The sequence below is a fragment of the Lepidochelys kempii genome, chromosome 1, assembly GCF_965140285.1.
Source record: "Lepidochelys kempii isolate rLepKem1 chromosome 1, rLepKem1.hap1, whole genome shotgun sequence".
NCBI lineage: Eukaryota > Metazoa > Chordata > Testudines > Cheloniidae > Lepidochelys > Lepidochelys kempii.
The window spans coordinates 167,108,440-167,136,086 of record NC_136380.1 but is presented as its reverse complement, the minus strand read 5'-3'; the positions used below and the strand labels follow the sequence as shown (position 1 = coordinate 167,136,086).

At 39.7% G+C, this 27,647-nt stretch overlaps 1 protein-coding gene across 10 annotated transcripts in view; it reads right to left on the bottom strand.

The window, feature by feature from the left end:
• Positions 1 to 27,647, bottom strand: part of TIAM1 (TIAM Rac1 associated GEF 1) — a 262,945-nt gene that overhangs the window by 58,034 nt on the left and 177,264 nt on the right. For all 10 annotated transcript variants that reach the window (XR_012161161.2, XM_073362431.2, XM_073362486.2 and 7 more), the window contains 7 exons: positions 23,417 to 23,589; positions 16,999 to 17,223; positions 15,655 to 15,840; positions 10,809 to 10,955; positions 7,986 to 8,060; positions 5,577 to 5,747; positions 698 to 802 (listed from right to left, as the gene is read on the bottom strand). Coding sequence is in view for 9 of the 10 variants with exons in the window: in XM_073362431.2 (XP_073218532.2) it covers positions 698 to 802; positions 5,577 to 5,747; positions 7,986 to 8,060; positions 10,809 to 10,955; positions 15,655 to 15,840; positions 16,999 to 17,223; positions 23,417 to 23,589 (1,082 nt within the window). In the remaining variant the exon portion in view is untranslated. The remainder of the gene's footprint in view (positions 1 to 697; positions 803 to 5,576; positions 5,748 to 7,985; positions 8,061 to 10,808; positions 10,956 to 15,654; positions 15,841 to 16,998; positions 17,224 to 23,416; positions 23,590 to 27,647) is intronic.

The following is a 27,647-nucleotide window of genomic DNA, read 5'->3' as shown; positions in this document are numbered from 1 at the left end:
CTGGAGGTTGGGGGTGTTATTCCATTCCAACACATCCTTAAGTAAGGCACCATTAACAGAGGCATCCTGAACTGACAGGGGCATGGGGTTTTTTTAACCAATGTTTTTTACTTCAGCAGTTTTTGAGATATGTAAATTCATATATTCCAATTGAAACATAGGAGGAAAGCAATTTTATACCGTTTGAGTTACTCCAGAGCCTTTTTACCTCTAACTCCACCCCTGGCCCAACAGGGGGGAAAAAAATAATCTTTGAGCGGTGTCTAAGTATGGAATGTTTTGACGCAAAAGAGATTTCTTTGAGCAAACTGAAAATTAGGAACATTAGAAAAAAGGGGGATTAGAGTGGAAGTTCAAATTCAACATTAAATATAGTGATTGCCACCAGTAACTGTGATTTTATTACACACACAGAGAGTACAAATCCACTCCGTCTACAAGAAGAAATACTTGTTGAGATTATTGTATAGGATGCAAATAAGGTCGTTTATATGGCATGGCTGTTTGCTATGGACTGCAAGGCACTGTAACTACAAGGTGACTTTTGGTCTAAAAAATCAAAAAGCCTAACTCCATGTACTACAAATATTAGATAATTGCATCTGGATTTAAAATTGCCTTGATTAATGCAAGTGAATAGCTAATAGTGCCCTGTAAACAAAAGTGTCATTTAACACTGTTCAGCAATTAGCATTACCAATTCATAGATGTCCTCTTCTGGCTTTGGTACATAAAATTGCATCTGGTTTTCTATCAGGAACTTAAGACGCAGAAAGTGAGCTGAATGATCCAGCTGATATGTCTGCAACAAACAGAGGAGACACTTTAAAAGAGAAAAGACAATGACTAATAAAACAAAACCACACATGTTTAAGGAGAAATAGATGATGACACCATGGAAAAAAAAGTTCTCTATCTTTCATAAGAGGTGTGAAAATTTTGTAACCTAAATAGAGTCTGAAAGTTTCTTTCTCCTTCCCTTTCCCCTTTCCCCTCCCCCTCCAAATAAGAAATTTTCACCTAACTGCTTATCGGTATTTCATAGGTAATGCTATTACCCTAAGTACCACCTTCAATTTTGTTTTTTTTTGGCAATTCTATCCTCACCTACTCCATATTATTATAGAAATGCTGAGCACAGTATTATTAAAGCAAAGGAATTAGAGCATACTTCCTGTATGCAAGTACATTTAAAAAAAGACAAAGAAGAAAATATATTCTGGCTAACAAAGAGAAAGATACAATATGAAAGTAGTTTCTTTCTGAATCTTTTCATAGTTTAACATTCAGGCATTCTGTGATAAGTCTGCAAGAAAGATTATGCATAAAATATCCACCTCAGTTGTTTAGACTGTAAACAGGACATAGTATGCTAATTTAAAAAAGCATGAGGATGACTCTAGAGATCCACACTGGATTACTTCCCAATGGAAACACCCTATATCACTTTAAAGACGTTATGGTTAGCTGCGGGTATGGCATTTGACCTGGGAGATGGTAATGACCTTTCCTCTGCACAGTTAATAAGCTTAAATTAAACTGAGGTTAACTCCATGTGTAATCAAAATGCATTAGGGAAATGACAAACACAAAGGATGCATTCAAAAGTTACTTTGCAAAGTTAATAAGCTGTTGACTAGCACCAGATGTGATTCACAAATATAAGAGGCAAGTACATCCCTCACTGTTATTTGTGGAGTCCTATTATTCACTGTTTGTATTTAGAAAATAGTCACAAATCCCAAAAGTTCCCCAGGTTTTAGTACAATGATTGATCTGAAAATTTGTACAGGAATTGCATAATTTGCTATTTGTTATTCTAGCGTTGTAAAAATTTTAGTGAACCAATCACCAAGCAGAAGCAACACCCTAGGATTTAGGTGAAGAACAACACATCATACATAATGAATAATGCACAGCGAATAGCTAGTGTGAACAATTTAAATATCAGTCTATGGGATTTTTCATTTATGAACTCTACAGTGAATATCTAGAAAGTTTCACACACTGAAAAAGGACCACATTTGAAACAACTATTATTCACAACTAATTAAATCAGATCTATTGTTGACTTTACATCTAAATCTGTTTAATTTAAACAGATGAAATTATCTGAGTATCAAATTGGACAAACATTGTAATTTAGACTATATATCAGTTAATTAAAAACAATTTGAAGTTTACCACAAAATAGAAATAGCTAAATAAGTCATCCTCATTATACCAAAACTTTTGTTAGATCAACAATTTATCAGATTGCCATTTTATTTACAGCCTATTTAAACTACCTCTCACACACAAACGAAAAGCATGGTTGTTTTAATTGTGCAGAATAATAAATCAGCCAGACAGTAGTTTCTGGTCAGATTAATCTACTATCACCAGTTATCAGAGAAGTCAATGATGAGAAACCTGCCACATTAAACAGTGTCTGGACCTCAAATCCAATAAAAATACATTTTTGCACCTGCCTTGTATTCTGAGAGTGATCTGAAAATTTAGATTGACAATTAGGGGGCTCTCTGATGAATCTCAATATGAAACAGATAGATGCCCCATTGTGTAACACATTTAAAACAAAACTGGACAAAGCAGCACAAAAGTATACTATCGGTAAAAAATCCTGTACTGACAGAGAAATGGAATAGATGACCCAGTAGCCATCTCTCTCATTCTGCAATCTCTTGTGCCTTGTGTACATTCTGCAGCTCACTCAACATCAGAGATGTCTGCATGGCAGTTATTGACAGAATGATATGCCAACAAGATTTAGCCTGACATGTTAAATGGAATCTAATAAAGTCTAGGATCCAAAGAGAGGTATACTGCCCACACTGCTGTGTGTTTGTAGCTTCCAAACAGCAATACTAGATTTCTTCCTATTCCAAGAAATATCCTTATAATGATGTTTCAATTTGCCTGAACACTATTCAGAAATCCTATAGAAATCACTGAGTGTATACATTAATCCTTGTGGCTGCTATCATCTTACCAAAGCAACTTTCCCCATGGACAGTCTGATCCATAGCTCACTAAAGTCAATGAAAGCCTTTCTACTTATTTCAGTGGGTTCCTAATCAGGCTCAAAGAAAACTGTAGGTGTATCTATCTTAATGCAGGTCATTTTGGAAATGTTTAATTAGAAGCATAACCTTTTTGCCCACCATCTCAAAGATTAGGACTGAGGCAAATGCAGAGATTTTGAATGCAGTATTGCAACCATGAAAAAAAATCCACTAGCAGAATATTGTCTTGGAGCAGTGCAAATTCAGATTTCTCCTCCTAATTGATTTTGAGGACAGAAAACAGAACAAAATTGTTGGTCAACTTCAGTAGATGGCCTTTCAAATCCAGAAATTTCTACACCATTTTTGTATTCCATTCCTTAGTGGTGCTTATTTGTTCCCAGGAATCTCTGAGAGATCCCTGATTTTGATAATTTGCAAAAAAAAAAAAAATAGAAGGGTCAATGGAAAATCTTGATCATATATTTTGATCCAGGTGGCATTTCTTAGAAAATGTATTAGCCTTGGCAGATACATTGGGCTTATAGAATGGCACTTCATTCAATTCAGGAAATACAAGCCCCCACCTTTTGGAAACATACAGTCAGTATACCAATATCTATCTATACTTATATATAAATGTACATAGATACGTGTTAGTATGAAATACATAAATACACACACAAACTGATGTTTTTTTCTTGGCTTCCAAATGACATTACTTGTTAAATCTTAGAGAAAACCAAACTATTTTAAAAAATAAACCCAAATACTAAAAATACTTTTAAAAACCCTAAAACACGATGATTACATGCAAACAGCAGCGTTAGCAAGAAGAATGCATTATTCTGCAAATATTCTACTGCATTTTGAATTATTGGATAGAATAGTGAAGATCAATTTAATGACATGGGTAGTCTTAACTACATCTACAACATGAAGAGGTTTATATGAAATGTAGATCTTGAAATGTTTACTATACCAGAACTTGACTGTTTCGCAGATGGCAGATGGCAAACTGATGTGAAATGATGTGGATCAGATAGTAAAAGGAAAAAGAAAGAGCTGAATGCAAGAGACAGAAGAAAGAGATTGATTATTAAATGTTATAGAAAAGAATGCATCCATCAGTATTTTCCAGACTGACAACTATTATGGAAAGGAAGGAAACAGATATTAGCTCTAAATAAACCCCAAACCACAAAAATGTAACATGGACCAGATCCTTAGTTGGTGTAAACTGAAGTCAGTGGAGCTCCACCAATTTACACCAGCTGAGGATCTGACCCACTGAGTTAATCACTCTTATCCAGAAGGAAAATATCAGCCCTAAAAATAAATCATTACTAATAGTGTGTCACCCAACTTCCCTATTATGTGTCTCTCTTAAAAATGTCATCTCTCCCTGACTACAATGAGGAGCTTTCAGAAGCTGCAGCAGTCTTTAGAAGTGCACCTGGCAGTGAGCTGAGTACAGTATATAATTACCCAAAACAAATGCTTTTCTTTGCACCTTCCAGCTCTTTAGAAGCATATGCAACATATCTTTAAAACTCCCCAAAGTTAAGTTGTTAATAGATCTTGATATTTTAAGTAAAAAGAAGCCCCAGAACAGAACAGCATTTAAGTTTCTGCAAGTTAGTTTTAGTTTGCAAGTTAGCTGGTTAGTGGAATACATTATTTGGCATACTCACTGAGAGAATGGGTTAGATTCACTGAAGCTATAAACTTAATTTCCTGAGATTTGGAAGTTTAAAAACTTTGGAAGCTTTTAATAGCCAAGCTTACCCAATTTTTTATCTAAATTATTTCTTTTGAAAAGTAAATGCATGTTTCCAGTATATGGATGTAGTTCCCTTCTCTCCTCCCCTTCCCCGCACTGAATGAAACTGACTCTGCAACATGGGTAAACACAGATAATTTTTTTTTCCAGTGACTTCATATTCTTTTTGAAGTTCTTCCTTTAGCTCTCAGAACGCACCTTATGTGGCAGGTGCATGACACCTGAAAACTCGGAGCTACTTAGCAATTTGGGAAATGGGTGATGTCATTACACTTGGGCAGGGGCAGGTAACATGAGAGTTTGGCAGGAGCTAGCTCTGTCTTGGGGAAGCAGGTGGGGCTGGTAATGGGAAGGAAGAAGGCAGCAGCACTTATCATGCAGGTTTTCAGCAGCAGGAAGTTGTTTTGGGTGGCACGTCAGGGGAAGGGAACAGAGACATTGTTGGGGGAAGAGATGAATTGCATGCAGTTGTGTCATCTTGGAAAGGACTGTAGAGGGCTTGGTGGGGATGTCATGTGAAGGCAGTTTATAGATTCACTGCAGTATTTTAAGAGAAAACACAGACAAAAACACAGACTTTTCTTTAAAAAAGCTAAACGCTAAATTTAAGGATCTTGTTTCCTATTCAACGTGGTGTAATTTTACTAAACAACTCACTGTGATTGTGATTTTACAGTTAAAGTCCAACTGGTCTGTTAAACACAGTATAGTAGATTTGTTCATGAAAAGCCTAAAAATTGGAAATGAAAAACTGTCACTGAAAGGTTCATTTCAAAGTGCACCTTTACCTTACAAATCATTTCCAAAACATCTCTTGTGGTGTCACCTGGATGGATTACTGTCAAAGCGGGCTGGTTATTTGGCAGGCAGAACCAAGATGGCGTAAAATACTCATGAACCCAAATGTCACAATCAGGATTATGCTGATGGGTGCTGGTCAGTGCCACTTCTTTTTCCCTCTGAATAGAAAAATCCATTAATGGTAAAATATCATCCATCTCTTCTTCAATACCAAGTGTAAGGAAGTCAGTATGCTGTACTATACATACACCTGGGAACCCGGTTAGAGGGAAGACATTTTATTCACAAACCTAGATTAAGAGCTTGTTTATACTAGAAAGTTTTGCTGCTTTAACTATCCTGGTGTAGATTAAAATAGCAATTCCACACGCCTACCTCCTCACTCCCCCCCAGTGTGGACACAATGTTACTGATATAAATGTGCTTATACCAGTGTAGCTTACTCTAGTTTGGGAAGAAGAATAAGCTATTGTGGTATAAGGCACCTTTATACAGGTATAACTGTGTCTGTGCTAGGGCTAATATTAGTATAACTATATCTGTTAAAAAAACCAACACCCATAATCAACATAATTTTACCAGTATAACTTTTCTAGTGTAGACCAGCCCTTAGTGGATGCTCAAGTAGCAATGGAATTGCAGTTTGTATATTGCAATTTGGACCGGAAAAATTTGCGACTTTTATTGTACATCACAATAACAATATAAATGGAGTTTCACTATAGCAAAGTTCAATATGTAGGTGGTAGGAACACAGGAATTCCCATACAGAATTATACCAGTGGTCATCTAGTCCAGTATCCTGTCTCCAACAGTGGCCAGCACTAGCTGCTTCAGAGGAAGAAACTGAAGTAGGCAGTTCTGAGATAACTTGCCTCCAGGGAAAGTTTCTTCCTAACCCCCAGGAGTTCCAAGTTGGCTTCCGCCCTGATGCATGAGGGCTTCATATCCTTTCCAAAACTTTATTTTTAAATTGTATCTGTGATCACACAGCACTAATTAAAATACCCACGTAGTTTCCATTTCTTGGGACAGACAAATACAAATAGACCAGGAGATATGGAATATAACAAGCAGGAAAGGCTGATCTATGGTTAATACACGGGATAGCGAATCAGAAAATGTGGGTGCTGTTCCTGCCTCCACCACAGACTTTCTGCAGGACACTGCTCAACTCATTTAACTCTACTGTAGCCTCAGTTTCGCCATATGTAAAATACGGGTAAGATATCCACTCTATAGGGGAATTGTGAGTTAAATTCAGCAGTGAGTGTAGAGTGCTCTGAAGTCCCCAGATGAAAGGTGCTATACAAGTACAAGTGTAAAGTAATAAGCTTAAACCACAAACACTATGGGTAAAATCCTGACCCCACTTAAGTCAATGCAAAATTCCTATGGAGTTAAATGGAGCTATGCCTATGGGTATTAGCAATGTGGGGGGCATAATATAAAAAAAAAGTACTGATGTTAAAAATTAAGGCTCCAATGCATCATATCTCCCAGTTATCTAACCAAGCACAAAGAAAACAGCTGATGGTGCTAAGGTTTCTAGGTATTACAGGATAGCATATCCCAGCATTCGTTTTGAATTTTCTCTCTTCTGTACATTGAAGTTGGACCCTAGGGGTACATTTCTGATAAAGTGATAGAGCTGCACAATTCCTTTTAGCTGCAAATGGAGTCACACAGCTAAATCCCTACTCACTACATTAAAAATGTGCTCCTTAGCACTGGTTTAACAGTGTTTTATAGCTGACTTTCCTTTGGGTGCTTGGGAAGGGGATTGTGGTTGTTTTGGGAAAGCTAAAAGCCTTATGGAGCTGCATATAGTATTAAAGCTAAATGTGGAGAATACTGTACTTTACAATTGCAATAATCCTAAATTAGCAGTAGGTTCACATAAATCCTTTGCCAATTACAATTAACATTATCAAGGCCTGTTTATTGTATATTAACGTACACTGTTGCATCATCACCTCCATCTCCTGAAGTAAAAACTTAGCACAGGGCAAATGATGACATTATTATAAACAATATTAATGCCTACTCTAATTAGTTATATACTAAAACAGGTAGTTTAGGAATCCTCCTAGGGTTCATAGTCCTTATGGGTTCTGCAGGTCTAGCCACAGAATGGATTGTCCAGTGGATCCTTGTAGCTATGACTGCAATGACTCCACCCCATTCATGGCAAGATGTTAGTGTACAGAGGGTGCAGGCCCAGCATCTTGTCCCCCATGCCTGGGAGAACCTATGACAGGCAGATTTTGCTGTCATAGGATCTGCCACCCTATCGATATTCTACCTCATCTTACTAGCACTGCAAGAATGTGCTTTATTTTCAAGCAGGCAAATAAATTAATAGAACTCCTTTGTAATGTCCAGGTTTTTCTTACCTTACCATCTGGTACTGTATCGTCAAAGATTCCTTCTAAAGACTTCTTCACGGAATCAACTCCTTCACCAAAGACCTGCAGAGCAAAAAGTGCTATTTTATAACATAATGCAATAATGCACTCAAATCTAAAAACAGACTCTAACTAGGACACGTTATAGGGTCTTAAGAAAAAAATCTCTGACATCAAGCATGTAAATTAAACTGACAAAATCTATTTCAATGATAACTGCAAAAAATATAAAAGAAAAAGATCAGATTCCTAAAAAGACAGAGGGAGGCAGAATATCCTAGTGGATGGAGCGCCAGGCTAGGAGACTGGAGGCCTGAACTCTATTTCCAGTCCCATCAGTGACTTGCTGTGTGAACCTGGACAATTTTTATCCTCTCTGTGCTTCAGTTTCCCCATCTGTAAAATGAGGATAATAACGCTTACCCACTTTCACTAAGTGCTTTGAGATCTCCAGATCAAGAGTGCTGTGTAGTTATCCTTATAAGCAAGCTTATTTGTTTATTTTGTAAACACTCCTCCAACCACAACAGTCTGGGCGCAACATGACTTCTTGCTAGTGAAGTAACAGTCAATGATCTAGCACGAGGTAAGGACACTAAGACAATGGGACTGTGCAGGAGCAAGAACACAAGTAGAGAAGTATTTGCAGGATCAGGTAGTAACTTGGAATGGATCCAGACTGGCACACCTGCAAAAACTAACAATCCACTATAGACGGGCATAGGGCGTAAGCATTTATCATCTTGGTGAAGGGAAGACACACAGCTTTGATTTCATTACATCAAGCACTACAAGGAGCCTCCCAGAGTTAAGATTGGAAAACAGTTTCTATAACTCCATATATTCACTTGTTTATAATTGTGTTATTAATTATTTTTTATGTAGTGTCTAAGATGGGCCAGGAACTATGCAGGATGTGAAAGAGATATGGTCACTGCTCAATACTGAGCTTACAATCTAAAGCCCCCATTTTGCAAATCCTTAACAGTCAATAGGACTACTAGCATGCTTAAAATTAAGCATATGAGTAAATATCAGCAGGAATGGGACCTACATTTACAGAGAACATATAGGCCCAGATCCTGAAAGGTATTTAGGTACCTAACCCCCTCAGAGTTAGACATCCTGGTAACCTTCCAAAACATTCACTTTCTGAATTTTCTTTAAAGCTTGGTCTCTGTCCAGATCTAATGTTTTTAATTGGAGCAAAATTCCTTCAGCCAATTCAGGGTTGTGGAAGAGCAGGGGGGAAATACACCTCCCTCTGTTGGGGGGGAAGGTGGGAGTGGGATTTGGCAATCTGAAACTTGGCATGGACAGAATCCTAGCTGAGCACTAGGGACGTTGCTTGGTTTGGGGACATTTGTTTAAAAGCAAGCATGTTACACACAATGGAAATGTAACTTCTGAAAATGCTCATCAGGCACCAGCTAGTTGTCTAGTGAAACTCTGCCCCCTTTGTAATCACTGGGCTGAACTGACTAGAGAGAAAGACAAAGGTAAGAGTTGATGAGAATGTACATGACGTGGATATTTAATGTCTTATTAACAACACATTACATGGCATATTCCTCAGCAATAAATACTCCCCCACCCACACCACTGTCTTAACAACAGGGACAGGAGGAAATCACAGGTCTAAAACCCAAAACAAATCCTGCCCTGCCCACTTCCCAAAAAAAGAGAACAGAAGAAAAAGAAAACCCTATGATTCCTGCAATTAGATGAGACATAACTACCAATATCTGAAAGCTATAATTAGGGAAGTTGGGAGAGTAAGGCAGGGAAACACCTTCTTAATCCACTGAAATACATATGTCTGTGGAAAGTTTTGGGAGGGACAGCCAAGAGTGGCTCTACCAATTTTGCCGCCTCAAGCAGCCGCTGCTGAATTGCCGCTGCTGCAACAGAGCAGCGGGGCTGCTACCCAAAAGCCGCGGCAGCAGGAAGAGCGGAGGAGCTGCCGCCGAATTGCCGCCGCAGGACACCAACTGCCACCCCGTTCTGAGTGCCGCCCCAAGCACCTGCTTGCAAAGCTGGTGCCTGGAGCCAGCCCTGGGGACAGCATGAAAACTTGAAAGATTTTGTTCAAAAGAAGCATGGATCGTCTCTCCTAAATACAAAGAGTTGTCCATTACAGCGCTCTCTCCAAACTCAGCTGCAACATTCTACAAACTCTAAGCTTTCATTTCAAGAAAAAATAATTTTGTATTTTTCTCCTATTACAAAAATGCAGCTGTAAACAGATGTGCTGCTGCTGTCTGGCTAACCTAGATTGGCAGAAAACAGTCTCCAGACAAAGGACAGCATCGATAGGAACACAACCCATTCATCTCAAAAAAGGTATGAGCCTCAAACCTCACTCAGGACCATTTAAACATGAGCTGTTATATGCTTATCTGCAACTACAATGACTCATTTTGAAGAGAATATTAAGTGTGATGACTACACAACCATGAAGGATTAAACAGGCGAGATTAAGGTTGGGTATGCAATGCACACTAAAAGTGCTCTGCGTAAGCAACACTTTTTTTACTCAGGAATCACAGAATATCAGGGTTGGAAGGGACCTCAGGAGATCATCTAGTCCAACCCCCTGCTCAAAGCAGGACCAATCCCCAATTTTTGCGCCAGATCCCTAAATGGCCCCCTCAAGGATTGAACTCACAACCCTGGGTTTAGCAGGCCAATGCTCAAACCACTGTGCTATCCTTCTTTGCCTGAGCTGGGGTTATTTTTCAAAGCATCTTCTGCATGGTAATAAAATATACCTTGAAAATAACAATGAAGCTTAGTGTTCTATCTACCTACCTGGTTAATGCTTGGCCTCCCTTGTTTTTTCTTTGAGGTAGTATCCAGTCCCCAAAGAGAAGAAAACCTGCTTCTCCGTTTGCTGGCGGATCTGGACATGGCCTGTGTTCTTCTTCTTACTCCAGCCTCCCCAGTGCGAGCTGCCACCTGCCAGTGCCATAAGGTTTTAAATTAAAGCAGCATCCCAGTATACCATTGCTTACTGGCTTTGACAGTGAAGTCTAGTGGGCAAATGGTAAATACTCTGGAGCAACCAATGTGTATTTGCAACAAGAACGCTGATGACTCCAGATCAGCTATTTGCCTCCCACTGTAACATAACTCATTCCTGCCAACATTACATATCCAAAAACACAGTATCTAATGGTTTGGGGTGCCCAGTTTGAGCTATTTTAAAGAGTCCTGGTTTGTGAAGAGCGAGTGCTCAGCACTTTCTGAAAATCAGGCCCCTTTATAATGTTTCAGATTAGGCACCCAAAAAGGGAGGGACCCAAAATCACTAATCACTTTTGAAGAGCTTCATCTGTGTCTTTATTCCTGCATGTAAAGTGGACACTGTGCTCACCTAAACAGATTCATGATTTCTAGCAGGCCAAATGTCAGGTATTTAAATACAAGTATTTCCTTAAAGATGAACAATGTGTTTAAAAACAAGAAAAGGGAAGATGAAGAACTAAGTATATTTTTCTATCCTGAATTCCTCTAACAGCCAGAGTAAGAGAGGCCTTCAGGGCAAAATTCTTCCCCTGCCATGTCTTCATTTCTACCTCCCTATCAGGTAGGGTGACCAGATAGCAATTGTGAAAAAATGGGTCAGGGGTGGGGGGTAATAGGCGCCTATATAAGAAAAAGTCCCCAAAAGTGGGACTGTCCCTTTAAAAAAGGGACATCTGGTCACCCTACTCTCAGGAAGCTTTTGATCTGCTGTAATGCCCCAGAATGCATCACTCAGTGACATCACAGTTCCCCACGGAATTCAGCTCTAGAGGCTCAGGAAATGACAGTTTATTATTCTATAGCACAGTTTTGCAGATTTTATAGAGGGAGAGAGTACAGATTGTTACAGTAGCTATCGTATTTCCCCATGAAATCTGTGCTATATAACAAAATAACCCACCCTACCTAATCCCCTAAAATCCAGCCCCATACTCCAGTGGGGCTCCAGTGATACCTGTGATTATACATAATAATGTCATCTGGGGCCCTGCAGTTGTGCAAGAGCCACTCAGCATAATTCCGTGGGAGCTGAAATGAAGTTTCAAGCTAGATAAGTGTCGATTGCCTGGATATTTGAAACATTGACCCATAACAATCTATTTAGCTAAAACATATTTGCCTTTACATGACATGGTAATTGGGAAGGTTTCCCAACCAGGGAATCCCTCATGGGAAAAAAAGGATCATCAGTCAGAAGCAAAGCTTCTTCACAAGCTTCTTGGGTGTTCCTTCCAAGATGCAGGATACTTAAACACTTCTTTTGTGAAAGAAGGAGTGTAAGAGGTATGGCAAGTATGACTTGGGGGAAAAGTGAAAAGGACACACCCGCCTTTCAACCCTGGAGGTGAATTTCCTGAAACCTACTTGTAGGAGAGTCCCATACACAAAACTAACAATCTCTGACTGTCATTTGGCATGCAGTCATGGGTAGAACAAAGAAACCTAGGCAGATTTGTGATAAGACGCTGAGAGACTGGTTGTTTTGGTACTGTAAGCATGAATACTGTATGAGAATTGACATAACAGAATACTGGGTTGAGCATCCAGAGAACAGATATACCGAGAGTAATCGCGTTTGTCATTTGGAAAGTGGACAAGTAAGGGAAAAATAGAAGTTGAACTGTCGTTGCAGGTTTCTAGCTTCATAAAGGCAAACCTTGTGAACATTTACTTAGTTTACCTATAGTATCTGTCTTGTATCTGAAAGTCCTAACAAGCCCTCTGTCTAACACAGTGCAGAACAACCCACCTAACAATGACTTCTGAACTTGTCTGCTTGCACCATTTCTATCAGTGAAATCTTTGGGCTTTTTCATCTGAAATTGTTTTAATTTAAAAAAAAAAAGCAATTTAGTTAACAAAATTGGGCCTAATCCTCAGCTGATGTAAAACAATGTAACACTACTGAAGTTAATAGCCCTATGCTAATTTACACAAGCTCTCCTAAGAGAGTGTGCTCTCAGTGTAGTTTTCTATATTATACTCATCACCATAATAACTCAGTACACTCAATGTGAATTCAGGGTGCCTCATATCTTGTACAATTCAATTCTATATTTGAATTACAGCAATGTAACTGTACCATTGATGCATTATTAAGGGGAGAACTTTTATTTTCCAAAACAACATATTCAAAAATTGGGGCTCTAGAGAAAGCAACATGAGAAGGCAGATTTAGCTAAATTCCATGCAATGCAATAAAATTCATCACTGAAAAGCTAGAGGCAAAAGAAAATGAGCACAAATGTAAATGAAGACTCGCTTCTTTAAAAATATAAATTCACCAGCAATTATCAGGATGATGCTGCTAATCTTTTTATATAAAAGAATAAAACCGCCTCTGACTGAACTACAGCTATGTATTCACAATTGAAGGGTACAGCTGACATCTACAAGACAACAGCAGAGCTCAGCTATTTCTGTAAAGCTCCAGGAACCCAAGCCTAAACTACAGGCATGCCATTTAAATTCATAACAAAAAGCAACAGTGTGCAGTACATTTTTATGTGTTTTAAAAGAGCTGTATTGTTATGGTATTTAAATTTAAACCATTTTAACACAGCTGAAGGCTTGTTTGCCAAATGGGAAAGAGTATAGGAGAGGTTTTACATTTTCTGCTGGAGCATCAGGTGCTGATCACTGTTGGAGACAGGATACTGGACTAGATGGACCAATAATCTTATTCACGCTGTGGGAAAGTTGATCTTGCCAAACTGGGTATGATCCAACACATACTGAAGTCAATGTAAAGACTCCTATTGACTTCACTGGGGTTTAGATCAGGCCCTATGAGTTCACAGGCATTGGAGATGGGCCCAAGCTGCAAAGTTCACAGCCAGACGTAATCTTCTCAAATTTCAGAATTGGTCACACCCAGGCTTTTGGTTCAGCCCACTGGAGAGATGGGGACCAGCTGCAAAGTTTGGATCCAGACTGTCTCAAAATTTGGAACAGGAACTTTTGGATCTGGGTCATCTTTAACACCCACAGTACCACCATGTCTGTAAGGAATGTAAGCAGTGTCAGGATGAGCTCCACCCTGACATCTGGTGGTGAGGTGTGGCAAGTTGTGGAAAAGAACTTCAGGGGCCGAACTCATTTGCATAGGCACACCCACCCCGCCTAGAATGAGACCATAGCTGCCCAAATGGTCACTTTGGCTGCTGTGGGATCCCCAGCGTCTCTGTTATTGGGGCAGGAAGAATAAATTGTTATTACCCTGATTATGGGAACTGTGCTTGGAACTGTACGTGGCCTTTTGTTATGATGGAGGGATTCACCATCAACTAAGTAGCACTCGCTAGGCAAGGGTCATGGGTTCCAAAACTCTGTGAATGGAGAGAGGCTGGGGACAAGTATTAATACTTGGTGGCATGGGCCCCTTAGTGAGGGCCTTACATGCTAATTGCACTTCCTCCTCTCTCCACTGTGGAATATCAGAGCTAATTTTGATTTCATTAGAAGTCTAGTTACAGGCTGCTGAGCTCACTTTGGGCTAACAGTGCACCAGCACTGGGGCTCCCCTACTACAAGCTGAATTCACCTAAGAGCTGAAATCACTGAGTGTTGTGTTAAGTAGTGGGGGAGCCTGAAGATATACTGTGGAGCAGTTTACGGGATGGCTGGAGTGCCTTGTGGACAGGCTGGTGAAGCAGTTTGATGCGGAGCAGTTCGTGGATGGCAGGAGCTGCTTGCGGGCCGCGGAGCGGAGCGAAGGAGTTCGTGGGGCGGCTGGCGGAGCGGAGCGCCGCTTTGGAACTATGGGGCGGTCAGCTTCAGATCACGTAAGGTGCCTCTTACCCCCGTCCCATCTCCACCCAGGTTGGGAGGTAAAGCTCCGCAGATAAACTTTCGAACTCTGGGGCTGCCCTGACCAGGGACAGAGACTTTTGGGTCATTGGACTTTTGGGACTTTGGGTGATTTGGGATTGCTGGACTCAAGAACCAAAGGGAAAAGGGCATGCCCCAATTTGCTTGGGGTGGGTTTTTTTTGCTCATGGGTTGTGTTATGAATCCTGTTGGTGGTGTTTCCCCAACATAATGCCACATTGTTTCTCTCTGTTATTAAAAGGCTTTTGCTACACTCAGACTATGTGCTTGCGAGAGGGGAAGTATTGCCTCTTGGAGGCGCCCAGCGGGGGTGGTATATATTTGTCCCAGGTCACTGGGTGGGAGCTCGAGCCGGTTTGCATTGTGTTATTGGAATGGATCCCCTAGATATTGAACCCGGCCCTTGTTGCTGCCAGCTCTGACAGGCAGAAGGGTTACAGGAAGTTCTTGGGCCCCATTATGGTTTTGGTAACAACAGTGAGCAGTGTGTTTATAATGACAATATGTATAATGTATATCTGGCATGAATATTAAACATGTATAAAAGGTGTGGTTCTCCTACTGTTAAAAAGAACAGACTTGATACCAAATTTCCTTCAAGACAATCATTTCCGAGTATCCATTTTTAAATTAGATCAAAGATATGTACCCATCCCAAGATGCAGAAATCCCTGCATGCTGAAGTAAGAATTTACCCCACAGACATCAATACCAGCTTTTGTTAATTTAATCTCTCTGTGAAACCACCAAGCGATTTATAGTTTAGCAGTGCTGACCTCTGGCTTCCATTGAAACTCACCAGTGCATGAAAAGAAGATACTGAAAAGATTCCAAGACGGCCCATTGCAACTTTAGTTGGACGACTTGCGAAAGCAAGTAGCCTTTTTGGGTTTGGCAGCTCCCCTCCTTGGAGGCTAGCTAAATAACAACGATACCGAAATAGGTCCATTTGGAACTGTTCAAGGTTCTGTTCCCAAACAAAGATCTGTAAAAAGTGTGGATTGGGGAGTGGTAGGGAAGAGAAAAAGAGCACAGTAGTAAATATTTTTTTAAAAAAATAATATTGGAAAATCACATTAAATTAAATTTTCTATCAATATTGATTGCATTTCAAAGGAGGGAAAAGAAACAAAAATGATTCAAAGTTTTAAAATTAATTTAACTGATTTTTTAATTTAACAAATATTTTTGTGTCCATGGTAGAAATCTTCTCCCAAGGCAACTGCTACTTTGATTCGGTGCTAATTAACAGTATTAAAATTCCATTTTTCATTTCCTTTGTTTCCCAGGATTCTCTTCTGAATAGCTCCTAAGAGGCAGTTTTTATACATCAAGGACAATAGATATGAGAAGACCAAAAAACCCAATAAGATTCCACAAACAGAGTCCTGGCTCTTCATCATCATCAGTAGTAGTTTAAAAATCAATGAAGCTTGGTGTTGTATTTGAAAAAGAAGTGAGGTACACTGGAGATAATTAATCTTATCAGTGGAAGAGCCCTATAATCAGCCTATGTCAGGACTCATTTAAGTAATTCAAATCGCTGGTACAAAATATTTTCAGAGTGCTAAAAAGCCAGGAAGATAAAGGGACAGAAAAACTGATCTGTCCTCTGGTTGTGGATTTAAAGCCTTTGAAAAGAACCATTTGAACAGCAAGATAAGCATCCCCTCCCTCCTCTCACCTCTTCTCAAAGGTTTTTGCAGGGAGGGAAATCTCCTTAACTCAGCACATTAAAGACCCAAAAGCCCCCTCCTTCTATGGGTAGAATTCCAAACACATTTGGCAGCCTGGGTTAAGAGTGCTGCTGTCTAATGAAGCAGGGTCCATATGTTTGTTTCCTAAAATAAGGTGCCATTGTGACAGCAGGAGAGACATCTGCTCTAGGATTTCTGTTTCTCAAATGCAGCTAAACTGTCCACTTTAAGTTGGAAGTACAAGCAACAGAGGAGTCATGATGGCAATGCTAGCTATAAAGCTGATAAGAGAAAACAGAGAATTGAGCCAGTTTCTGAGTTCCATACTTAGATAGGCTAAGTACAGAAAAATCAATTTGTTCAATATTTAAGACTAACAGCAGCAGCATTTACAAGTCTCCAAGATATTTTATATTAATCTGTTTCAGATATACAAGCAAGATTACCTGATCAAGTATGGTCTTCTTCTTCTTGGAGTCCGTGACCGAGGACAGCTGCATTTCACCCATTTTCTTCATTTTCTCATCCATATCGATCTTCTGTTCCAGCTTTTTTATTTCAGTTTTCAACAGTTTGACTGTGTCCTCTTTGTGATGTTGTCTTGCTACCGCTGTTGCACAAGCAGAATGGATTGCAGTGATCCAATTCTCTAGTTCGGTCTGGCTAGAGGTCTGAAGAGACAGAAGGGAAAAAAAAGTCAGGATTCTCTTAAAATTGATTAGAGATTAACAAATGCAATTCTCAGGAGATTCCTCTTCCCTTGATCTCAGGAAACAAAGCCTTAAATCCACTTATAACAGAAGAAATAAAAAACTGTCATTCTATACTGCATGTGAAACAGGCCATTTTTAACTCAGCACCCTGCCTTCGGTATTCAGAATTACACATCTATCTATGCCTACCAGCTGTAGCATATTTGCTAGCAAGTGCTTAAAAATTACCTTCCTTGGCTTTTGTAATGCTACAATAATTTTTTAGCATTAAATGAAATTTTTTTAGACTGCAAATTCCTTGAGGCAGACAACATGTCTGTCCTAACAGCGTGGAGCACATGGTTGGCATGCAACAATTAATAATAAATCAATGAAATAATACGTGGCCATAGTATCAGCTTATAGTGTAATACAAGAGCAAAGTATAACTACTTCGAAATGAAGATCTCAAAGCATTTTATAGTTATTAATAGATTCAATCCTCACAAACACCCCGGGAAGTAGGTAAGTACTATTATCAGTATATTACAGAGAGGAATGAGGACAGATAGTAGTTATCATACTATATCAAAGAGCGAGTAATGAAAGAGCTGGAAATATTAAAAGATCTCCATAACACCAATCCTGTGCCTTAACCATTGAACAATTTGCCCTTCTTATAATAATACTAACAGGTGGCTGGGAAAAGACTCACTCAAGGTACTGCAGTGATGGGCAGCAGTATAAAACCCTAAGATAGCGCCTGTCTGCCTATGTCATCACTAAAAATTCCTTCAACTGTAAAAATGAAAGTAAATAAACCTTTCAAAAACAAAAGGCTTGTGAGCTTGATTCTCAGTCAGCCCTGTTGCACCATGATGGCAGTGTAACGGAGACTTAAGATGCCAGCAACCTGAAAATAAAATGTTACATGGTACCAGTGTTCTTTTGTTAATAGATGACCAAATTTCCTCTCCCTATTCTCTCTTTTCAGTTTTCTGTTGGTTTTATTACAAAGTATTATGATAAATCATTAGAAATGTAAGTTTCTCACACAAACAATAAAAGCTAGAGAGGTCCAGTTTACATGCACATACTTCCCCTCTTGCTTATTTTTTTCTGGTCCATTTTCTTTCTATTGATCAGAATGCATGTTTCATTGGACTTGCTACTATTCTAATCTGGAAAATATGTCACCATATATTTTCCCCTACTTGGAGGGATCAAAGAGACAAGGTAGGTGAGGCAATATCTTTTTATTGAACCAGCATCTCTTAGTGGAAGGGACAAGCTTTTGAGCTTCAGGTCTGGAGAACGTAACCAGAGTGCCTGAGCTAAACATGAGGTTGGACAGATCATTAAGCACAAGGGGTTCACACAGGCTGTAGGAGACCACTTAAAATGAAGTGGGCAATTAAGGGTTAGTAGGGTGTGTTACAAATTGTTGTAGTGAGTCATGAAACCAGTGTCTCTGTTAAGTCCACAGTTTTTAGTGTCCAGCAGAGTTAAGAATTTAAGTTCCCAGGCTTGTCTTTTGAAGGTGTTGCACACGTTTCCTTTGAGGATAATAACTGAGAGGTCAGACATGGAATGATTGCTTTGCGAAAAGTGTTTTTTGTCTTCTGTCATTTTTCTGTCATTTGAGAGCATAGTGATTGTCTGATCTCACCCACATAGTTGTTATTGGAGCATTTGATGCACTGCATGAGGTACACCACGTGTTGTGATAGGCATGTGTAGCCAAGGATCTTGAAAGGTGTGTTGGAGCTACTGATCACCACAACAGTAGAGAGATGTCTGTTGTTCTGGCAGGTCTGGTACCACTTTGAATTGTTGTGTCCTGTTCTGTGGGGAGTTTGCTTCTGATGTTGAGCTTAGTGAGGGTAGGGTTTGTTTGAAGGCCAGAAGAGGGGGTTCAGGAAATATTTTTCAGGGTCTGGTCCCCATCAAGTATGGGTTATAATTGTTTGATGATACCCCATATGGGTTCCAGTGTGGGGTGGTAGGGGAAAACTAGGGATGTGGGGTTAGTTGGGGGGAAGGGTTTCTCCCCTGTATTCTTCCAGGGCATTTGGGTGGCCCATTCCATGATGCAATCTATTTTTCCGGCGTGGTGAAGTCTCTGTCTCTTCCACCAACAGAAGTTGGTCCAATAAAAAATATTACCTCATCCACTTTGTGTCTCTCATATCCTTGGATCAACGTGGCTATAACAACACTGCAAACATATCTGGAGGAATGTCAACCTAAAGAGGTCATGAAGAAGAATTATCTTGACTTAAGGCACTGGACTGGTACTCAGGGGAGTTGGGTTCAGTTCCCAGTTCTGCCACGGACTTTCTGCGTGACCTTGGACAAGTCACTTAAGGCCTAACCAAAGGCTCCCACTGATTTCCTTGGGCTCTGAATCAGGCCCTTAGTCACTCTTTGCCTCAATTCCTCATGTGAATAGTGGAGATAATATTTCCCCACCTCACAAGGTGTTGCAGGGATAAATTTATTACTGTATGTGAAACACTCAGATATTATGGTGATGAGAGCTATTTAAAATCCTTGTTTTCCCCTCTCATGTCGGCAGCTAAAATTGCAGCATTTCCCAGACTTTGGAAAGCTAAACTCACCTTCAGGAACATGAAACTAACTATACCCACCTTTGAATCCAATCTGTATTGTTAAACCCTTCTTAATTCACATAACTTTTATACACACCCTGCTGATCCCTTGCACTTGCCTCTCTCAAAGTGTGCATATCTGGGGGTAGTTGGAGGTGTGGGGGGGAATGCTGGACAAGTGTATGTGACAGGGGTGCTGTTTCATGGAAGTCCAGCATTCTAATTTGAGATTTTTTTTTTATAGCTAAAGAAGATATTTCAAGTACTCCTTTTTCATCCTTACAAAATAAAACGTAAATCACCCTAACCCCCTTACTAAGCCCTCACTAATTTACAGCATATTGTAAAACAAAGTTTTATAGTCAACTATATGTTGTAAGAGACTCAATAGACTTCATTTGCATGTCAACCTTTAACAGTAATCAAATGAGTATTTGTCTTGTGGCTAAAGGACCTGTGAATAGCATACAACCTTGTTCTAATTAAGCCTACTTATCCATAAATATCACCACCATCTGTTTTCTTGAGCCACTAGCAATGAGGAAGAGGAAGACTTCCTCTTCCTAATCCACCAGAGGTTATCATTATTTGCTAAGGACCTTATCCAATTTTCATCAATATCAATGAAAAGATTCCCAAGGAGGCCCAGTTCAGGAAAGCAATTAAGTATATTCTGAATCCCCCTTTACTTCTGTGGGACTCAAAGGTGTGTTTAAGATTAAGCATATGCTTACATACTTTCCGGAACAGGGTTGATTTCCCGAGTTCCCAGAAGCTGGATCAGGCCCATATTGAGAGAATTAATGTTATACCTCTTTCTTCGTCCTCTATTGATACCATAGAAATTGTATTGCATTTCCATGTTAAATCTAAACAAGCTCACAGCAATCTACTCAGCTCTTATTCCCTTAGGAATTCACTAGAATCTGCCACCAATCCTGGTGATGAGTAGAGCCTAATTTGGCGAACAATGCTACTGAAATAATCAAACTGTTTGTGGAGTAAAGACTGCTAATTGAGAGTCAGGATGGCAGAAGCTAGCCCTTATTGTATAAAACCATTCTTTGTACAGATGATGGAGGAAAATCATTAAAATAAGAAAGTATGTTTTATTGTGTGATCAACTATATGGTAATCTACAGTTCAATAATAATTGTAAAGTGTCCTATTTCTCTTTTAAAATAGTATTTTAATGTCAGATTCATTTCTTGTTTGGGGTTTTTTTGTTTTGTTTTTTTGGGGGAGGGGCTGTTTTTTGTTAAGCACTTTAACTCGTTTTTTGGATACAGAACGGGCTAGTAAGCACACAGGCCAAGAGGATTGCTCTGCCTCCAGTGGAAAGGAAAAACCTTGTAAACAAGCTGCATGTATCTCAAATATATGTGGTGTTGCAAGATGCACTGAACTTCTGGTGAATGCATGCGACATCCACATGTAATGGATTTGTGTAGGCATGATAGGAACTGACTGAACAGGGAATTATAATGTAGGAGATGTCTGATGTCTCTGGACACAATGCAGTGAGAAAGGTTGTTACAAAAGGTATAATATTAAACAGTGGCTTTATGTTTTCTCTAAGCCTACAGTCTCCATTGGATAGAAATAATCTACTACAGTTCCCTAGTATTTTTTTTAAACTAAGTAATATAACATTTTGTGTTGTATGAATCTATGTGTGCGTGTTATTAGTAGCTAAGAAACACTGTTGAACAGCAATGTACATGCTCCAGCAATTCTGTGTCCATCAGATTAAGCCCTAGGGTGTCAATAACTTACAAATTATTTCCACAATTATGGCTGATTCCCCTTCCCTTTCCCCAAATCCACCACTGCATTTTCTTCTAATTCTGCTCCTTTAGAGTTACATGGATTCCATTATGTTGGAGACCAAAAAAAAAAAAGGGGGGGGGTCATAAGTCACAAGAAAACAATAATTTACTTTGAAAAGGTTCACTTTTGCTCTTTCCCATATAAAGTTACTTGAAAATCTAGTTATGACATTATGACCCAGAGCTTTTAACGAATAAGGCCTTGAGTTGCCACAAAAGACATGTATTGAATGTGACCTTTTCTGTATTTAGCCTCTACTGGTATTAATTTTACAAGAAGGAAGGTTTTCCAAAAGAAATGCAAATGAAAGATTTTATACTTATGTAAATAGATCTGATGGTGGTGGTGCTTCACAGCTTATTTAATTCATGCTGAGGCTACATACTACTGTATTTGCCCCCTGGATGGAAGCACGCCAAGATGACAAAAAACACCTCCTAAGAGAAAGCATTAGGGAGGGGGAGAGAAATCAGCGAAGAAAATCAAATATTAAGGATTTACATTCCCAAATTGTCACTAGACAAAAAAAAATTCACTGAATGAGAAAATCTGCAACAAAAAGCTAGACTTATAAAGTGACAAGAGTGTAGCTGGGAAATGACTGCTGAATGCAGGATGGCCATTCCATTTGGTAAAAAAAAGAATGTCAGATCGTAGCTAACAGGAGTTTTTGGTGTGAAAGGAATGCTGGATTGGACCCCTAAAAACCAATCAGAGTAACAAAGTCAGTTGAAAGGTAGAGCTATTTTTTAAATTAGATCAGCAACTGGCCTTTGTATAGTTTTAGGTTTTCTTTAAACGGCTAATAAACTATAAACTGTTAATAAAGCAGAAAAGTATCTGATTTTAACATCCAAAATCTGCAAGACATTTAGAAACGTGGTATGCACGGAGCTAGGAAAGTGAAATGTTCAGCCGAGTCTGTTGTGAGTGGTGTGGGATTCCACACTGTGAACTGTAATGAAAAGAACCTGTGGACCTCCAAATATTTCCTGCTAATTCACACAACTCATGCTCATGTAAATTTCTCAGATCTTTCTGTAAGGTCCCATCTTCAATTGCATATCTACTGTGACGGGAGATTGTGTTTTAGCCATGGGCATAGTTTGGGGAGTTCAGTTGGGTGTTGCCCCCCAAAACGCAAGCCTGAGGCAGGTACAGAATTTGCCACTCACCCCGCCCTCCCAAACGCGTGGCCCCAGTGGCCTGACTGGAGCTGCCCTCCCAAATACGGAAGTCAAACTACACCTATGGTTTTAGCCTTCTAGGGCACTATATACTGTAGCTTGGTCTTGCATGTGGAGGTGGGAGCAAACCGTGTTATAACCACAGCACTAAACTGTTAGAACTAATAAACTAAATAAATAGAACTAATAAAGTTCTGGTTTTCATAGGGTTGCAAAACCATTTGCTAACATGTTACCAGTTGACTTTAAACTTATCTACACAAGCAGAGAGCACAGCGTGTTATAAAATAGTAGACTTGGGAGTGCACAAGGGACCTGAATTTGATGTCAAGCCGCCTCAGGGTTGTTTTCTCTACATAATGAATGAATGCTACTGAGCAGGAACTCCAGCCTTTCTACTCGCCTAGAGTGAAGTCCTGACCCCACTGAAGTCCAGGGGAATTTTGCCATGGATTTCAATGGGATCAGAATTTCACCCTGGTCTGCAAGATGAACAAAAAAGTTAAAAAGAACAATTCTGTGTAACCCAAGAACAGAACGAACCTGAAAGAGAAATGCATCCCCAAGGGAATTACTGAGGCAGAAAACAAAGTCTTTCTTTGGGTGCTCGGGCACTGCTTGCACGATACTGTTTTCCACCCAGACAGCGTGCTTTGGGATACTGTTGTGGTCTATTCCAGATCTGCCATCACTCTCATAGAAGAATAATGTACATCCTAGGAAAAACACGAGAAAGACATTAGCAAGCAGCACATTTAAATACCATAAAACCACATCTATTCAACGCTTTGTTGCAAAAGAATGTAGCACTAATACTCTGAGTCCTCCAAAAATGAAAATTAAATCAATATATACTTGGGCAGCTATAGCAATGCCTTTTTATGGATCTTCCATACTGACTACTTAAAATCTATTGGTCTGGTAGGAGACATCAGAAGGAAGTTTTTCAGTACGTACCATCCAGTTCCAAGTAACACTGATGTCAGTCTTAAAGGTAAATCTCTTTCCCACCTACTGACAATGTACTGCTCTGCATTTGGAAACATGGGTGAAATGCTTAAAAGTGCCTTTCTACCTATATTTGCTTCCAACCATACTTTATTGCAATAGTGTTAGCACCTTTGGTACAAACTCTCACATGCCTTTTTTTGTTTCTTTAAAAACACTGTATTCACCATTTAATTTTATGTCCTATTTCTCTTTCCAGAACCTGCCCTCATTTCTGCCTTCATTCAGGACAATGAAGAGCTTCTGTCAGGCACAGCAGTGGCCTGTGAACTGACAAGCATTGTCCCAGGAAAGCTAAGCTGGGACATGCTCCTCTCTCCACCCACCAAGCAACCAGCTTGAGAAAAAAGAATGGCAGGATTCAGAAAAAGAGCCAATGCAAACCTGCTCATGAGTAAGGTTGGTGTGTATGAGCCTTTTTGGAGGAAAGAGATGGTGGAAGCAGGAATTTGCATGTGGATAGGCCTTGCGCTACATCAGTTGGACCTGACTCCTCGCATCATCAAAAGCCAGCAATACCATAGAATGAATTTAGTGAATATAGCTACCCATAAACTACAGTGACACTAAAGGATACGCTTAGACCATTGCTAAGAGAGATCATTCCATCAACATACTCTTTCTTCTTCCACCCTCAAATGTGAAGGTGCTGGACAACAGCCTTGGAGATGTGGATTATTCACAGAAGCAATACGTCACAAGCCAAAGGGTATGAGAGGATACTTCATTCACCATTCAACTCTTGGCTTCACTGCTGAGATTGCCAGCGAGGGTGCCTCTCTACCCTGCCTGCTCAGCCCCGATAGTGCACTGCCCCAATAGTGCACCCAGGGCATGCTGTGGGATGTCCATATTCTAACATCGTTTGGGTTATTATTGTTGTTGTTGGGTTTTTTTGTCTGTACCATGGATGGAAAAATACAGGTAGAGATGGAAGCTGTGAACACAATTCTCTAAGGTGGCTCTGTAACCATGTTGCCCTATCAGTGTGACAAAAATTAAAAACCCCAGTGTCAGAAGGTGGACTCCCCTCAGACTGCCAGACTACTGTGATATGGCACAGTTAGCCTTATAGAGTAGACAGGCCATCAGGGAAACCATTGCCCTGCTTAAACTGGCTTGCAACTACTAGTTACTATGTTTCCTTGAAGGCAGGGATCAAGGTTTTTTTAATGAATAAGTGAAAAAATAGATTGGACTGAGTTATCCCCACTGAAAAAAAATTAATGAACAAAAACAAAAACACCTTGTTCCCCTGCAATGTTTTAGCTATTGATCAATGTGTTATCAACATGGAGGAAAAAAACCCTGTGCATTTTAGGTGAAGACAGACTATAACTTACAGGCTTCATGCAAAAAATCTTTACAATTTTCAGGCAAAATATAGTTAGTCTGTAACTCCAGGATTTCTGCAATTTCTGCTACTATTCAATATTATGTAAACATTTTAATTTAATAATGAAATCTCTAGTCTTTTCTGTTGAAAAGTGGTCAGAATGAAAACTGATGCACGGTGAAAACTGATGCATGGTTACCCCCTTAACCCAACACTGCAGAAAACTATTTGCAGCCAAACACTAGCAGCTGTTAACTACAAAGCTTAGTTTAAATGCTACATTATTAAGCCACACCAATCTAAGACACAAACATTTGACTTGAGTCAAAGCACTTTAAAGTAATATTGCCTTTATGCTCATCCTTCCCCTTTTTCCCCCTCCCAGATGGCTCTTTGTTTAACAATTCTTCACAGCCAGCCTTTCCTGTCACACTGCCTCAGCTAGAAGGAGATTAGGGGTTCTCTCCGCTCCCTCAGCCATGGAATTTCTCTTCTTTTATTTCCCTAACCTACGTAACAATTGCAATGAAGGGCTGGCACTCACAATTTGTTTTTAAACTGCTGCTACAAACATTGGAACATGCCACCTGGCAAGAGTTGTGGAGTCAGAACCTATTCTTCATCTCTGGAGCTCAGCAGGTACCTTTCCAATGGCTAGTCTCTAAGGGCCAGTCAACATAAAAAAAGCAAAACTAGTCAGGGAACCTAGTTACAACATGGTTTTCCCCTTGACCTGGTTAAAACATGGTTCCATTTTGTACACAAGACTTGACCATGCAAAAACCTTTGGTAGTCCTACCTACATTATGAAATAGAGCTGTGTTGTTACCAGTCCCCTGACAATTCTACTCGTAGTGTACACAGGCTCTTACAGAGCTGGGAAATGGATGACTGAGTCCAAATATGAGCTTGGTTTCTCCACTTGGCTGTTTAAGATGATTGCGCAGAGATTCCCAGAAGGCTACTTTACAGATCCAATTTTAACCTAGTATGCCCGTTTCTTTATTATTGTTATTATTTATTTGTATTATAGTAGTACCTAGAGGCCCCACCCGAGATCACCACCCCATAGTACTAAGTGCTGTACAAACACACAGTGAGACAGAGCCCTGGCCCCGAAGAGCTTACAGACTGGTAAGGACAGAGAAATGGTAGTAGGAGAAAAAGACTCACAGAGGTCTTTCCAAAGGTCACAAAGCAGGTGTCTGAACCACAAATAGAACCAAGGTCTTCTGAATCCCAGTCCAGTGCCCCATCCACTAGGCCACACCTGCTGTTCCTGTTCATACTATTCAAGGCCTTGTCCGTACTATGAGCTAAAATTGTACTACAGTTATTTATATTCTTACAGCATGCAGAACCCTCCATCAGGATCAGCACCCCATTGTGCTAGGCACTATACAAACATATACGAAGACACAGTCCTTGCCGCCAAAGAGCTTACCACTGACTGACAGCTGTCACACGGTGGGTACTAGCTCAGTTCTAGCACCAACTCCATGATCACAGCAGACAGGGATTTAGTTTATAACACTTTTATAAACATGCTTTTCAGAGAAAAAGCACGCTGGTCGGGGAAGCCACGCTAGATCCAAGGGTTGCTAGCATGATTTTAAGCACAGTACAGACTCTGCCTTAGAAGCAGCACAGCAACTTGATTTTGACAAAAGCACATACCACAATTGTGAGTGAGGGAGTGGCCATTAAAAAAATCCCCAAAGAAAATCAGAAACATTCTCTGATACTTCCCTACTAATTTTACAATTTTTTCCAGTGGCTTTTGGTAAGAGGGCTACTGGCATAGATTTTTGTTTCATAATTTCTTTTTTAAACAAGCATAAAAGAAACACTCATATTGCCATTTGGTAGACGGGCCTCATCTATTAAATGTGTAATCAAAGATTTCACTCAATTTAATAAAGACATTAAGACAATAAAGACATTTAAAGAAAGACATTTCTTACGTGTTGTAATGATGCTCACTTTGCAATATGGGAGCACCCCGTTAAATAGAGATCTGATGTTTATATTCCTGTATAATGTCTCTTTAAACAAGAGCTCACTGTTGTAATGATTATTGTTTTGATTCCTATAGTTACATGGCAAGGATTTGTAACCCTGTTAATTCCACATAAATAAATAAATAAGTAGTTTAAAAACAAAAAGTCAGCATTCAGGTACTTGTTTTGGATAGAAAACACAAAGAATTACACCTTAAGGCCCCAATTTTGCAGTTAGCTGTATCTGGGCACAGAGGTGTGCCCAAGTGGTGCTCACTGAGGGATCAGAGCTGAACTTTGCATGTTGATAAAAACATTTAAAAATTAAATCAGATCAAAGCCTCTAGATTTTGATGCTATAGGCCAAATTCTGTGCTAATTTACATCCTCTATGACCCTTTGATGCCTATTTAAATGAATAATGAAAATC